The sequence below is a fragment of the Letharia lupina genome (assembly GCF_014066315.1).
Source record: "Letharia lupina isolate WasteWater1 chromosome Unknown contig_5, whole genome shotgun sequence".
Classification (NCBI taxonomy): Eukaryota; Fungi; Ascomycota; class Lecanoromycetes; order Lecanorales; family Parmeliaceae; genus Letharia; species Letharia lupina.
The window spans coordinates 2,277,561-2,294,138 of NW_023502974.1; the positions used below are offsets into that span (position 1 = coordinate 2,277,561).

A 16,578-nucleotide genomic window follows, 5' to 3' on the forward strand; every position below is an offset into this window, starting at 1 on the left:
CAGTGATGAGTACGATTGACGACACCTGTAAACTATTGTGGGTCCGCGTGCACACAAAGCCTGCATAGAAACAAAACAGTTCACGTTAGTGATCTTGAACATCGTAAATGATAAAAGAGTTCGGACATCTTGTCAGGGTCTTTATTTGGGTTTCTTCCCTTCTGGCTTTTTCTGATTTCTTCCCCTTTTTTTCTTTCCTTTTCCCTCTCGATCTTTTTCTACCCTCGGAAACAAATGTCCTACATCTCTGCCTACGGGAAGGGGGCAGATCACGAGCTAGCCTCCCCACTCTCATCTAGAATGACTAGACCGGACTTGTTGATGCCCGTCGACTTCGGGGTCCGTTATGGTGAGTTTTGTCGTAACATGCGGTTTGGCAGGGTGTGGGAAACTTTTTGGAGAAGGGATCTACGAGGGAAAGGGAAAGGGAAAGAAAAGGTTGACTGGCTGGCTGGCTGGTAATTTCCAAAGTCTAAATGTTGGGCTAGAGAAGCTGGTTAGTGAAAAGCTCCATCCTACACCACTTATATATCAAAATAAACAAACAACTGAGGAGTTCGAGCCAATCGGACCTTTGGAAATATCAACACTAACCTCAACGCCGAATTCTGCTACCTTATTTTCTGTGAATGAATGCCCGAAGTATCCACTTCTCTTGCCCCTCGAACAGACGAGTAGGTAGGTCTGATAGATATGTTGCGGCGTCCTCACAGGGCCCATAGGATCGACACTAGCGCCTTCTAAGCGAGGCAGTTCATACGAACATCGAAGCACTGGCGAGAGTATTTCGAAGCATTGCCGTACATGGATCCTCGGACAAAAATGCCTTTACAGATGAAAATCCAATGAGACGGTCGATATTTGAGCTTCGAGTCCTCGAACCGCGAAAAAAGATTAAGTAGGCAGCTGGATCAGGTTTCTGTATTGACATTTTTTGTTTTCAGTAAGCGCAAACAATTAGACCACGCGCGTGTCAACCAATGTGATTTCATTCGTTCGTTCATCATTTCCAGTAGAGAAAAGGTTGGTCTTATAATGATATATATCACTGGTGTTTGAGGGCTCTGCTTACGTGGAGGCCGAAGAGGGTTTCCCAGTTATGTTTGCGGCGCCGACATGGCGGAGTAATCGAGCTCAAGATTGACGGTCGCATAGTCAGGGTCACAAAATACGTAGATTGTGGTTCTTCGTCACAATTTGTTGATGCTTTGTGAGGAACGATGACCCCGACCTGATGAGGCCAAACCAAGAAGATACGGGCGGAAAGGTTTCCTCAATCACTGCATGTCTTCGAATTTAGCCCAGCAGAGTCTAGATCTCTCATACGGCAACGAAAGATTGTGAATACCTTCTGCCACTGTAGCTAGATGCTTTAGAATATCTGCACCATCATCTCATATCTGAATCATGTCACATCAAGCTACTCCTTCCCCCAACTTCTGTAGGTCCCTGCCCATTTGGCATCTCGCCATTCCTGCCAACGACAAACTCCCTATAGATGCGCTCCAACCTCCTCCTCTCATCTGCACCGACCGAGCTCCTCGTTGTAGCAAGCGAAGCTTCAATATGTTTCCACTCAATCACGACCTCTTGCTTCGACCCCGCCTGTGTACCATCCCTGTTGGCGTTGTCCTTGGAAGATGGCTCAGTGATCCCACGTCGTGCATGTCGATCCTTTCGCTTGGCAAGCTTGATTGCATCCAGCTTTGCAACGATTGCTGCGTACTCTGTTGCCTGCTTTGCGCGACTCATGGCGGGAACTGCGCCGTTTACGGTGTCCTCCTTGCCAAAGCGAAATTGTAGAATATCTTGTTTCGAGGCGCTGCTGTAGTTCTTATTGTTTCTACGACTCTTGGAATTGATGTCACCGTTGATACTATGGTCACCTAGTACATCGTGGATTGCTTCGAGATGTGCGTTGTAGATGACAGCCTGCAGATCAGCGCCTGAGTAGCCTGCTGTTCGATGGGCAACCTCCGAGAGACTCTTGTGCTGATATGCCGCATCCAGGATGTCTTGGCTGATGGACAGCTTCTTACTTAGCGCTCGAAGAATGTCCAGTCGGTCATCCAAGCTGGGCATGTCACAGAGCAGCGACTTATCAAGGCGACCTGGTCTTAGTAGAGCAGGATCAATCAGGTCAGGTCGAGAAGTCGCAGCTAGCACGTAGACCCCAGAGAGACCCTCTGCACCATCCATCTGCGTCAGAAGTTGGTTCACCACACGATCCGTGACGCCTGTAGAATCATGGCCTCGCTTCGGTGCGATGCTGTCAAACTCGTCGAAAAAAAGCACACATGGTCTCGCTGATTCAGCTCTGTCAAAGAGATCACGAACACTTTTCTCGCTAGCACCGATGTATTTGTTCAAGATCTCTGGACCTTTCACGCTGATGAAGTTCAGGCCACACTCGCCAGCTACCGCGCTTGCAAGCAATGTCTTGCCGCAACCTGGGTAGCCGTAAAGTAGGAGACCAGAGCGTAGGCGGAGAGGGCACTGTGCGAAGATCGGAGCGTAAGTGGTGGGGTACTGCAATGTTTCGAGGAGGATCTTGCGAGTTTCTAGCAGCCCTCCGATGGAGTCAAACGTAGTCTTGGATGACTGCAGGGTTACGTTCCTGAGAGATGCGGGAGTGAAGCCTTTCAAAGCATTCTCGAAGTCCACTTTCTCGAGGACGATGTTCGACTCTTCAGCGGGATCTGAGGCTGTGCCAACGGATCTGATCAAAGCTTCACTCTTTGCTCGAGAGACAAGTAGCACTAAGTCCCCCGGCATGTAGCCATCAGTCTGCCCTGCTAAATCAAGGAAGTCTAGGCTGCGATCGACTTGGAATTTTCCGGATCCATCTGCAGGCTCCGAGCGAGGGGACTCACCCATCCAAGCGGCCTCAATATCTTGGCTACTGCCGCGTGAGTGGCCATTCACCCCATTGGCTGATGACCTTCCATCGCGAGATTGACCGGTGAGAGCTTGCAGCATCTGCCGCCGACCGTCTTTGTCTGGCACCTTCAGCGCTACTATTTCCCTCATGACGTTGCCTCCAATAATAACGTTGTTCAGCGCTTCTTTCGCTTGCGACGTTGCCAAGATCACCACATGCGAGTCGAGGCTGCAGTACTGGCGCACGAGAGAGCACACTATCTCACTGATCTGTCGGCTGCGGCCATTGTCACTTGTCTGAAGCTCTGTCTCGGCGGGACAGAGTTTGTCAAGGTCGTCTAAAATGACAAGCGCGCGGCCTCCTGATCTAGCACCCCAAGATGCGGTCATGAACAGTCGACTCAGACTATCTTTGATTGTAGAGACTCGGGTCTCGTCGGTCGTCAGCTTGCGACAGGGGAAGTAGCTTGTGTGAAATAGATCGAACGTGCGCAGTCGATGGCCAAGTAAGCGTGCCAGAGATGATTTGCCAGAGCCGAGGCCACCAGTCAATAGAACAGACGAACAGTGCGACAGGTTGGCGGTGAGCTGGTTGATAAGGTTGTCAATGCCGATTATGGAGGGGAACTCAATTGGAATTAGGTCAGCGTTGATAGCGGTTGATTTTGAGGTACTAAAGGGATTTGGTATTCCCTGTTGCACTTGGATGGCACCCTTGATCTCTGAGCCTATGCACCACTTCACAGAAGCCTTAGCAGACTCCCTGCCGTCGTGCGAAGGTACCTCCAGCCGGACAAGTCCTCCTTCCCAATCCTGGCTTTCAATGTCTTGTGGGATTCTGGGCAGAACGAGGCCGTTCGTGAGGGGCCCATCTAGCATGCCTGCCTCATCCTGTTCCACGCTTGCATAATAAGCCCGAATTTTCTCAGCTGCTGCTTCGCGGCCTGCTTTGGATTGCCCGCCAAACTTGATGCCATCGACTTCTCCGAACTTCCCGATAATAGGGAAGATTTTTAGATTCTCAATTCCACTTCTTGGTACTGGAGGTGGCGCGGCTTCAATACGCACAAGGCCTCCAACAATGCCCTCACTGTTCAGAGCAGAGCAAAGGGCCGAAGAAAGAGCAACATGACGAGAATCAGGAGCATCGTCCCAGGCGAATAGCTTTGCAACAATCTTCGACGCAGGCTTCCCAGACTCGCTGGCTTCCATGTCTTTACTTCTCTGTTGCTGCTGCGGATCAAGTGAAAGTTCGATCCCACCAGGTTTCACGACAGACACACACACGTATTCAAGACTTTTGAGAGCTTTGTTTGCTAGCAACTCTCGGTCTACCCATAGCCCGAGGTTTCTATCATGAGTCTTGCCTTCATCGTGTTCGTCGAACAAATGAGCACACCGGCTTCTATCCACACCACGGAGGAAGACTGCGCTCGGGCCCGCACTTCCTCGATGACTGCGTTGCCTTGATCCCCCCATTCCACTTCTTCCGCCAGCACTTCGGCGCCCAGTGCTAGCAATACTCTGACTCGTGGTACGGTCATTATGCGATAGGCGAGGTCGTGTCTTAGGAGCCACAATGACCTCACCGTCCGGCGAGATCTTCGCAAATGGAGTCGAAGAAGGTTGTGGCGGAGTAAGAGAGCTAATGATGACATTTGCCGTGGAGGTTGGCGACAGGTGGATAGTCAAAGGATGAACTTGCTGAGCCTGGGCGGAAGGCGACGCAGCGAAAGAGGGGTTGGGTAAGGCTCGAACTTGGAATAATAGATTGGATTCGAGAAAACTCGCATGGAGCTCAATAACTGCGGCAGCCGTTAGCTTGCGTTCCCAGATATGAGCGCGGGACACACTTGCTTTCCCAGTCTGCTGGAGTCAGCGGTTCAATATGAACTGTATGTGCCATGGGAGGATCCAGATGTAGAGATATACCCACCTGCATTATGACCTTAGCATCCTTTAATGCAATCACCCCATCTCTCTGACCTTCTGGCCATCCATGAGACCCAGCATACGTCCGAACATTGCATCAATTTCCACCACTCCAATTTCGTCTATGGGTCTTCTTCCAGTTCTGTCGGTGATTGACGTTGACTTTGCTGTACTTGCCATTCCTGTCCATCCGACGTATACAGAGCGTTGTGAAGCGCCATTGGGCCTTTTTAAGACTTGTTCAGTCGAGGACTCCTTGTACTGTAGCTCAATGACAACATTCTGGACGACCTAGCAATGTATAAGTATTATGTCCATAAAGAGTAACCTGACTGCTTACAGCCTTTGCATTGTCAAGCAGTCCAACGATTGACCGAGGAACGTTGACAAAGCAGTTTTTGAGCTCTACCAGCTTGATTTCGGCCTGAGTTGGCGCCATAGCTGGATTTTAGAACCTCTTGTGGGCGTCCAAGATGACTTAAGAGCGTTATGAAACCATCGAGATTAGTAGCGAACTTCTCTTATTGCTCAGCAACCAGAATTGGAGAAACTGTGTACCTTATGCTTTTCAACAGCCGAGGCAGAACCGAGCGGTTCGGAAGTACCTTATGTACGAGCTTCGGGAGCGCTAACCCGAAAAGATACTAATTGATCGCGAAACGACGCGTCTCACGCGCCAAAGTGGTTGGCCTTCTCCATATCATAAACTATCGAGCACTTGGAATTGCTCCACAGCAAGCAAAACTCATGTATTAGATCTCCTTCCTTCTCATAAGCAAACCAACAACTGTTCTCCAGCTGGATCAATGGCGCTTCTCACCTTCCGATCGCCCGTGGACTACGCTGCACAACAAAGTAAGTGCCCCTTTCCTCTGCTGGCCTTTCGGACATGAAGAACTGACAAGGACTACAGCTGCCTTCGAGGACTTCCTACTGAACTACAAATCTACGCAAACCGACCTAGACCTCGCAGCGACTGACGCCTTTCAAGATCTCAACATCGACGGAGATGGCACGAGCGATGAGTACGACTTTATGGATGATGTGGTAGATGGGAAGGCAGCGCGGCATGCTGGGCAGCATACAGAGCCTAAGAGAAAATACATGGATATGCTACAGAAGGTGGCAGATCGACAGATAGGGGAAGTAACCATAGAGCTGGACGATTTGGACAATGTAAGTGAGCCCTCCGATTTTGTTCTCTATTTTCACTGATCATCCGACATAGTATGAGAAAAGCTTTGGTGAGGAGGGTACGGGCTTACGATTAGTCGACTCGATCGAAAAGAATGCGAAACATTACATCGACGTTCTATCGCATGCAGTGGACAAAGTAATGCCGAAAGAGACGAAGGAGATTTCATTCAAAGACGATGTGCTTGATATCATCATGTCGCAGCGTGAGAAGAGGAACGAGAGCGTAATGCTGGCAGCAGAGAATGAGCTCGACCCTTCGCAGCCTGAAGCAATATTTCCTGCTGAGCTTACACGACGATACACTTTGGTTTTCAAACCAATCAGTCCTGCCGGATCGGATAGCGACAGAAATACAAAGGCGCTTGCTGTTCGGAATGTGCGAGGAGAGCATCTAGGCCATCTAATCACTGTTAGAGGTATCACGACTAGGGTTTCTGACGTAAAACCCTCCGTACAAGTCAACGCGTACACCTGTGATCGATGTGGATGCGAGATATTTCAGCCTGTCACCTCAAAGCAATTTACCCCAATGACGGAATGTCCCTCAGATGAATGCAAGCAGAACAACTCCAAGGGTCAACTATTCCTATCAACGCGGGCATCGAAATTTCTGCCTTTCCAAGAAGTCAAGATACAGGAAATGGCTGATCAAGTACCTGTTGGCCATATCCCTCGGACACTAACCGTTCACTGTCATGGGACCTTGACGAGACAGATCAACCCTGGCGATGTCATTGATGTGGCGGGAATCTTCCTCCCAACGCCGTACACAGGCTTCAAAGCTATCCGTGCTGGTCTTCTGACAGATACCTACCTCGAGGCTCAACATGTCAATCAACACAAAAAGGCATACGATGATCTGGTCTTTGATGCCAAGACGTTCCGAAGAATCGAGCAATACAAGCATTCAGGTCACATGTACGAGTACCTCTCGAGGTCCATCGCTCCGGAAATCTATGGTCATCAAGATGTGAAGAAGGCGCTTTTACTGCTCCTGATCGGCGGTGTCACCAAAGAAATGGGCGACGGAATGCGAATACGTGGAGACATCAACATCTGCCTTATGGGTGATCCTGGTGTGGCTAAATCTCAACTTCTCAAGTACATCACCAAAGTAGCTCCTCGGGGTGTTTACACTACCGGACGTGGAAGCAGCGGTGTCGGACTGACAGCAGCCGTCATGCGAGATCCAGTCACAGACGAGATGGTGCTGGAAGGAGGTGCTCTAGTCCTGGCAGACAACGGTATCTGCTGTATCGATGAATTCGATAAGATGGATGATGGAGACCGAACAGCCATCCACGAAGTCATGGAACAACAGACAATCTCGATCTCAAAAGCTGGCATCACAACATCCCTCAATGCTCGGACATCAATCCTCGCTGCAGCCAATCCCCTCTATGGCCGCTACAACCCACGAATCTCTCCCGTGGAAAACATCAATCTTCCCGCCGCACTCCTTTCACGTTTTGATGTTCTCTTCCTCATGCTTGACCAGCCCAGTCGCGAGTCGGACGAAGAGCTAGCCCAACATGTGACCTATGTTCACATGAACAACAAGCATCCAGAAACCACGGGCGTGATCTTCACTCCTCACGAAGTTCGCCAGTACATTGCTCAAGCTCGAAGTTGGCGGCCAACGGTGCCCAAGGAGGTTTCGGAGTACATGGTTGGCGCATACGTGCGTATGCGCCAACAGCAGAAACGTGATGAAGGTGGCCAGAAGCATTTCACCCACACCTCGCCTCGCACACTTCTAGGTGTCCTTCGACTCTCGCAAGCATTGGCTCGACTACGCTTCTCTTCACAAGTTGTCACTGACGATGTTGACGAGGCTTTACGACTGGTAGAAGTCAGCAAAGCAAGCTTGTACAACGACTCGAGAGGAGCGGCTGATCAAAGCCCAAGCAGCAAGATTTACAATCTTGTCAGGGCGATGAAGGATAGTGGGGCGGCGGCTATCGGAGATGGGAGTAGAGGAGAGTTGAGCATTAAGAAGGTCAGGGAAAGAATAATTGCGAAAGGTTTCACGGAGGATCAGTTCAGCCAGGCGTTGGATGAGTATGCTTTGCTTGACGTAAGCCACCCATTCCCTTTGCCCAGTGGAGGCATCGCTGACAAGAAGCTCCACAGGTATGGCAAACGGCTGCGGAAGGTACTCGTCTTGTTTTCATCGAGTCTGGAGATGCTGATGGGGACATGGACATGGATGGAGACGATGATATGTTCTAGATGGAGTGCTATTCATGGCGTCTGGCTTCATTTGACTGCTACTTGCAAGACTATAGCTTGTACAAATTAGCGAGCAGTTGGCAATGTATTTGAGACCAGATTGAAATACCGATTTGGATAATGATACCCTCAGGAGCCCCGAGGAAACAGCATCGGCATCCGTGTTCAGAGAGAGACCCTAGGATCTCTCTATTAACATCATATGGACGTGAGGCCTCAACCTGACGCAAAGGGGTCAACAATGCATATTTTTTGGGGAAAGGATGACCATGTTCCATACGCACAAGGCACTTCACCAACTTCGCGATCACAGATAGTCTAGTCGTTGTGCCATTCATGGTAGGCGGTAGCCCAAACGTGCGCCTAGAGGTATGTCTCTCAAGGAACTTTTTGTAGGTGTAGTAAGAATAAAGCGTTTTACAACAACGCTATTCCACTGTGTGGATGGAAAGGAGGTGAAGACAAAAAAGCAAAGCTCGCCGTTTTCGGGTTCCTTTTAAACCTCAGCCAACGCTAGTGTACGATACCGGAGAGTTATTAGGCCGACCTAGCTATATTCCCCTAATTAGTAAGAGATTACAGTAGTAAATAGAGGATACGTCCTAGCTGATCTTATCGTCTTCCCTATATCTCGCTATTATTATCCTCTATCCTCTTATGTGGAAATATGAGATAAGACACTTAGTTATTAACTATAGAGTTACTATAAAGGAAAGAGCGACTAGATACGGACACGCTAAGGCGTGTCACGTGACCATGTCACATGACCGCCAAGAGTCACGTGACCCGAATTTCAACACTCCCCTTCGCACGTATCCTCTTATAGGCGAAATCCAATGAATACGAAGCTTAATGCTAATAGGGTTTAAAACCGGATAGATAAGGTGAAATAACTTGGTCGATTTTCGCCGGGTTATTAAAGTGAGACTAGCGCCGGGTAATTAAAGTGAAATCCGAGCTGGGTAGTTAGAGTGAGTTAGCGTCGGGTAGCTAGCGTGAAGATATACCCCTCACACCCCCTTTACCCCTACTTCTCTATACGAACGAAATTAAAAAATACGAGATTTAAAGTTTGCGACGTCTAAAATAGGGTAGATAAGGTGAAAAGTCGAAATCTGAAAACGACTATATTAAATCAGTCCCCCACCAAAATTCGATCTAAATTCCACTTTTTGTCAAAAAGCGGTTTTTCGGAAATTTTATTTTTAGGCCATCTGGTATACATCAAAAATCGATCGATTTAAGATCGAAGGATAGATGTAGAGATAGCTAAATAAAATAATTGAAAGAAATTCTTCTAGCTGTATATCGCCGGCTGCTAGGCCCTCTATGGGGGTCATTTTAGATATCTAACCCTTGATAATAATGACTATAATAGCGGTAATTTAAAGATACATTACCCGAGGCATTAGTAACGAATAAATACAGGTTCTTCGAAAGAGCTCTAAAAGTTTAGTAACGATAGCGGTAATAGTGCTAAAGAAATAGCTGTTTTGATATAGATTAACGAGTTCGCTAAGTGTTAAGTCTAATATAACGACTCGGCGAGCGACTTAAATAGATTACCCGTAGTGCGAGGATTAATAAAATAACTTTCTTAAAGTAGTCGATAGCAGATAATTTCCCTAAATCTAGGTATAGATATAATAGAATAGCTCCTCTATTAGATATTATTAAACTAAGACTATATTAAGATAGTAGTAAGATTAATAACTATTAAGAGGGTAAGTAGATATAGCTTTTATCTTAAGAGTATTTCGAAAAGTAATGAATTTATTTAAGTAAAGGGCCTTAATAAGCTTATTAGCCATCTATTTATTAATAGAAATATATCGCATATTTATAGTATTATTATTAATCTTTTCTCGCACGAAATAATGGGCAATATTAATATACTTAATACGAGTATAAAATTAAGCGTTCTTTGCGAGGGTAATTACGCTCTAATTATTATCGAAAATAATAGTGGCTTTAAGATCTATATCGTCGAGGCGAAGGAGTTAATTAAGTAGGTTTTTTAGCTAGATCGCTTCTTTAATAGCCTGCGTTTAATCGATATACTCTATCTTATAAGTAAATAATACTATAGTAGCTTAACGCTTAGATAACTAACTAATCGCGCTGCTTTTTATATTAAAGAGGTAGCTAGATATAAACCTTTAGATCGTATTATTAATTTAATTAGAATCGATATAACTAATAAGTTCTTAAAGAAAGCCTTTATATATAAGTTCGTAGTGTACTATATTTCTTAGATATCGAAAGATTCGAATAATCGTATTTTAATACGCTAAAGTCGGGTTAGCTAAATAGCGACTTATTAATAATATCGCGTAGGCGATATTAAGATAAGTATCGAGTATAGTATATATAAGAGATTTCACCGCGAATTAATAGTTCTTTTATAATTTTCTTAGAGCGATATAGCTCTCTTCGATAAAAGCTAGTTTATAATTAGTTTTGAGAAATATTAATATTAAAGTAAGATTCTAATAGTTAAAATAGTTTAAGAATTAAGTAATGTAAGCCTCTTATCCCAGGCGAAGAATATCGCTACGGCGATCTCTCTTAATAGTTATATCTAAGTAGTAGATATATAATCTTAAGTCTAATATATAAAACTTCGCGTTAAGACCCTTCTTAATCCGCTAAATCCCGGCTTTACTAAAGTCGATAATTAGAATATCGTCGACATAAAGCGCCATAATAGTACCCTCTTTAGGGTCTATAAATACGCTATTATTTGATTTAATAGAGAGAAGACCTAGTTTCTTTATATACTTCGAGAAGTGCTGATATTAGACTCGAGGGGACTGCTTTAGACTATAAAGTGTCTTATTTAGCTTATAGATCTTAGTATTATTCTTACTAAAGCTATCGAATTAGCGTATATAAATCTCTTTCTTTACGTTATCATATAGAAAGATAGTTTTAATATTTATTTACTCTAGATTCTAATTTAGGGCGGTTATAAGTATAAAGATCGTCTTATAACTTATAGGCTTTATTATCGACGCGAAAGTATTATAATAATTACGACTCTTCTACTATTCGAATTCTCGAATAACTTAGCGTATCTTATAGCGGGTAATTTCTCTATCGAGACCTCATTTTAAGATATAGACTTATCTATTTTTTAGGATATAAGTCTTGAAAGGCGCCTAGATAAGATATTAAGTGTTATTATCTATAAGAGATTTATACTTATTCTTTATAAAAAGTTCCTAATTTATTCGAGATAGTTAATTAAATATAATTTGCTTATAAGTAATAGGCTCGAAGATATTTGGCTTATTAATATGATTCGTAAGTAGGGTGAATATTGTAAAGACTCCCGAAAGAGGGTTAGAGGATAGGTCCCGTAGATTCGAAATTATAAGATCTGAGTAATCGTATAGTACCCTTTAAATAGCGCTTAATTTATAATCTTCGCGAATAGCTTATATAACTTCGATAATAATAAATAATAAATCTAAGCTTAAGGAAATTTCTTATATAGATAGTATAGATCGAATTATCGATAATAATATAGATATAATATTTAATTGAGTAGCTTATATTAAAGGCGCTTAAGTTAAAAGCTTTCGCGTAATTAATTAAATACGTTATACTAAAGACTTTTATATAGATCTTCGCGAAGGCGCTAGCTTATTAGTTAGCTAGGGGAAATTTAGCCTTAATCTTATAAATACTAAAGATCTTAAAGCCGTCGAAGATTTAATAACTATTTTAATTATAGATATAACGTCTTCTAATACTTCTTTAGATTTAACGTCTTCCGAAATATCTATAATACGCTATTTATTTAGTACCTTCTCTATAGCGGATACTAATATTATTAGACGTTGCCGCTTATTCGAGAGCTCGTAAGCCTTAGTTTCTTCTTTCGAGTTTATAACTAAGGGCTGTTTTTTTATGAAGTGCGCGTTATTAGCGCGAATAACTATCTTTTTAATAAGATTATATAGTCAAAAGATGTGCTTTCTCTTATACCCTAGTAGTATACACTTTTCGCTTCGATCTATAAGCTTCTTTTAAATTTATTTTATCGCGTAAGCGATAAAATCGATTATATATAAGTGGAAAAGAATAAGCTTTTATTAATAGAAGGCCTCGAAAGGAATTATAATAGTTTTAATGTTAGGCGATTATATCGTTAGATAGTTAGCGATAATAACGATTTTAGATTAAAAAGATTTATTAAGATTAAAGCTTAAAAGAATAAGATATATCTTATATAGTAAGATCTATCTAAAACGCTTAGCTGTACTATTTATCTAGAGATTACTAAAAATAATAAATTTCTATTTAATACTCGATAGAGCGAGATAGTTAAGAAAAACTTTAAATATATACTTACCTCTATTATTAAGGCGAATATAAAAGATCTTATAGTTATACAACTTAAGATGGGTCTTAAATTGTAAGAATATAGCGAAGGTTTTACTCTTATAGCGAATATAGTAGACTTTAGAGTAGAAGATAAAATTATTCTTAAATATTATAAAGTATCTATAGCTATTAAAACTAGTAGAGAATAGAGACTCTATAAGATCGCTATAAATGAATTCGCTTAATTATATATCGAGCGTAGTGAAACTAGTATAGAGGATAGTCTTCTAACGCCCTATAATATAGTACTTATAAGTATACTTATCCGCGATATCCTTAATGAAATCTATATTTATCGCTATAGCGAAGAGTCTATTTAGATTCTACTAATCTAAATAACTTATATAAGTATATTAGAGTTAATAAATTAAATTCGAAGAAATACTATATATCGCTAAGGTATTATTTAAACTATCTTAGAGGTCGAGAAAGAATAAATCTTAATTGTAAGTATTTATAAGCTTTAGATCATCTTTAGTTAGAGCGCAGCCAGTCTTATAAAAGCCGACTACGATATCGATATTTAAGAGTTTATCGACGAAAAGAAGATTAACGCTTATATCGAATATATATAAGACGTTAAATAGAATAACACTTATACGCTTATCTTAAATAGAGTAATTCAAGCTAATAATATTATAATCGAGAAGCTAAACTTAATTATTCTTAATATCACGAATAGAGCGAGAGTAGATCTTTTTATAGATAATAAATATCGAATAATTAATAAAGGAATAGCGAGAATAGCTAGAGTTTATTATTATATAAGAGTATAAATCGGCGAAGTTAGTTATTATCAAGTTATACTCTAAACTAGAATTAACGATTATTAAGTTAATAACTTTCTTATTATTAATCGTATCGAAGATATTAAAATTGTCGAGGCTAAGATCTATATAATACATAGTCAAATTTAATTCTTTCAAAAAGGTATAGTTAATATTAAGATACTTATTCTTCTCTAAAATAAAAGCGTTAAAGGGCGTCTCTTCGATACGCTTACACTTAATACTAAGGCTCTCCTCTATATTATTAAAGTTAATCGCGATAATTTAAGTCTTCTTCTTCTTTTCCTTATTCGATATAAACTTTTTAAACTTTAGATAAGAGAACTTAATTTAGTATTTAATTGAGAGATATCTAAATTTACATTTAACGGTCTTATATAGGGAGTAAGTTTCATAATTAATTTCTAAGTCGTCAGCTTTATAGTATCTAACGAACTGTTTATCTTTACTCTTATCGCTATCGTTGCGAGTAGCGTATATAGCGATATTATCGTCTTTAAATAATAATAGATAAGTCTCTTTATTCACCGCGATATAGATAATCTTATCGAATTTAACGGCTTTATTATCATATAGCTCATAGGTTTAGATATAAGTTATTACGAAGATATTAAAAGAGTTCTCGAGTCTTATAAAAAAGAGCTAAATTAGAAAGGGCTCTAATAAAGCGAGCGACTTATATAGACTAGCGATTTCGATAATAATCTTACGAAAGTCCTTTTCGTATTAACGAACGCCTCCCTCGAAAGTAAGAGTGATATCGAGTAATTAGCGAATTAGCTTCGTGTAGAGCCCGAAGCCTTTAGGCTTATAGTATTTAACGATAGCGTTTAGTATTATCTAAGAATTCTTATTATTATAATCGATCTCGATAAGCTAGCGACTACTATACTCGAGACGTTAGAAAATAATTACATAAGTCTTAAGCTTAGTAGTTTCGATAAAAAATAAAAGATTATTAAGTATTAATTAGCTCTTAATATCTTATCTTTATCTAATATATTTCACGCTAAATTCTAGAATAACGATAAAGGTTAAAGGGAAATTACTCTTATTAAATTAAGACTAATTAAAGATATTAGCCGCAGCGCGCTATAATTAATTATTTAAATCTATTATTACTAAAGAATAGTCTAAATAATAATATATAGGATATTAATAGAGAGGGCGATAGTAATAATAATAATAATAATTTAGCTACTATTTTAGACGAGGTAGCAGAGTTAGAGAAAGACTTTAAGGGTAACTTCGAAGCGGGTAAAATAAGCTTCTTAGCACGAAAGTCGAATAGCTTAATATCGCTTATAGAGCTAAGGGTATCTTCGCTAGCTTCAAATTCGAGGTCGATAAAGCTATCGTTTAATAAAGTAGCGAAAGTAAAATAGATACTCTAATCGTCATTAAAATCCTCGAAGGTCTTATCGATACTAGCTAACTATCGCCTTTAAGCTTCGAGTTTTTATATAAAAAATAAAAAGTGCTTATACGTAGAGCTGTAATAGATATAGGCGATTTAATTAAAATAAAAGATACTTAGTAATAAAAATAACTTATAAATGTAGACTAGTTTCTAATAGAACTATATAGAATATAGTTATTATAGATATACGAATCTTCTTCTTAAAGAGGAATTAGCACTCTTCTTATACTACTCGTTTAGAGATTTAGACCTAGAACATTTATATCGCTAGCTATTACCGTAAGACTTCGAAGATTATTCTAACTTTATAATTACGATAGTAGAATATAGATAATTATAAAAAAAGAATTCGATAATAAGGCTCTAGCCCTCTTCTTTAAGAAGCTTCTAAAGATCTAGAAGCTAATATTAATAAGATATTCTTATTATTTTAGTCTTAATAGACTTATAAGCGCACTGAAAGATAGTAATATCAGCTCTAAAATACTCTAGATTACGATTAGACTATTAGTATTAGCATTTAATTACTTTTAATTAATAACTATTAATTCGATAATTAATATATAATTTAAAAGTTAATATTAATATAAAATAACTTTATTTTTAATAGAGTTAAGTATCTTAACTTAGCGAAAGCTAGTAAGATTTAAGAGCCTTAGCGATATAACTCGATTATATGATAATATAATCGTATACTTAATATATTTAGCGAGTTCGATATTTCGGCTAGAGGTAATATATCTTATACTCGCTTAAGGTAGAGGCGAAAGCGGCTTTTAGCCTCTTATATTATTAGCGAATTATATTCGCTTAGGCTTACGACTATTTTAAGAGAGGAAAATATTTCTATTAAGAAGATTAAAAGAATACCTCTATAGCTGCTATTACCTCTATATAATAGGCTTTAAATATTATAAGATAGATGCTAAAAGCCTAAGGGTAACCGCAATTATAGAGGCGAATAGTAGTTATAATATAATAGTTATCGAGTAAAGCTCGAGCTTATAATCTATAGAAATATAAGATAAGATACTTAGTTATTAACTATAGAGTTACTATAAAGAAAAGAGCGACTAGATATGAACACGCTAAGGCGTATTACATAACTATATTACATAACCGCTAAGAGTTATGTAATCCGAATTTCAATATCTTACTCCTTCTATATCTCACTATTATTAAATCTTTATATAACCTCCTCTTATATAGTCTTAATATCGTCTTCTCTTTGTATTCGTTAGCTCTCTTAGTATAGAGACTTTAAGAATATTTAAAAGAAGTTAGATTAGTATAATAATAATTTAAAGAGTATTAATCGAGACCGTAGCTTAAAGATAAAGTTTTTAAATAACGACTTTTTATCTCTAATATAGAAAGAGAATAATAATAATAGCGACGACGAATAGAGTAAAGCTATATATTTTAACGCGTTTAGATTATTATTATCGATATTTATTATTTCTTTCTTCTCTTTCTTCTTAAAATATAAAGTCGAGATCTCTTTAGATATATCGATAGATTAGAAAGAGTCTTATAAGAGAATTAAGTAAAGAAAGACGCGTATTAATAAAGTAGTTATCTCTTATTTAAAATTAATAATTATAGTCTTATTATCGAATATTAAAATAATTTATTAAATTTTATTTAATATAAGAGAGAAGATTTAGTAAATAACTAAGAAATTCGTCTACTTATAATTATTTATAAATAACTTCTAGATATATAATAAGCTTAATA

At 40.0% G+C, this 16,578-nt stretch overlaps 2 protein-coding genes across 2 annotated transcripts; one reads left to right on the plus strand and one right to left on the minus strand.

Moving 5' to 3' along the window:
- Nucleotides 1-1,410: 1,410 nt before the first annotated feature.
- Nucleotides 1,411-5,251, minus strand: HO133_008878 (uncharacterized protein; the record flags this gene model as incomplete). Its single annotated transcript, XM_037299741.1, has 4 exons — nucleotides 1,411-4,685; nucleotides 4,738-4,816; nucleotides 4,867-5,103; nucleotides 5,153-5,251. The coding sequence occupies 4 exons, from the start codon at nucleotides 5,249-5,251 to the stop codon at nucleotides 1,411-1,413; spliced, it is 3,690 nt and encodes a 1,229-aa protein (XP_037155742.1).
- A 367-nt stretch (nucleotides 5,252-5,618) lies between these two features.
- Nucleotides 5,619-8,241, plus strand: HO133_008879 (uncharacterized protein; the record flags this gene model as incomplete). The annotated part of the gene is made up of 4 exons (XM_037299742.1): nucleotides 5,619-5,667; nucleotides 5,726-5,988; nucleotides 6,041-8,086; nucleotides 8,143-8,241. 4 exons carry the CDS (start codon nucleotides 5,619-5,621, stop codon nucleotides 8,239-8,241), a joined length of 2,457 nt encoding a protein of 818 aa, XP_037155743.1.
- Between the last annotated feature and the right edge of the window lie 8,337 nt (nucleotides 8,242-16,578).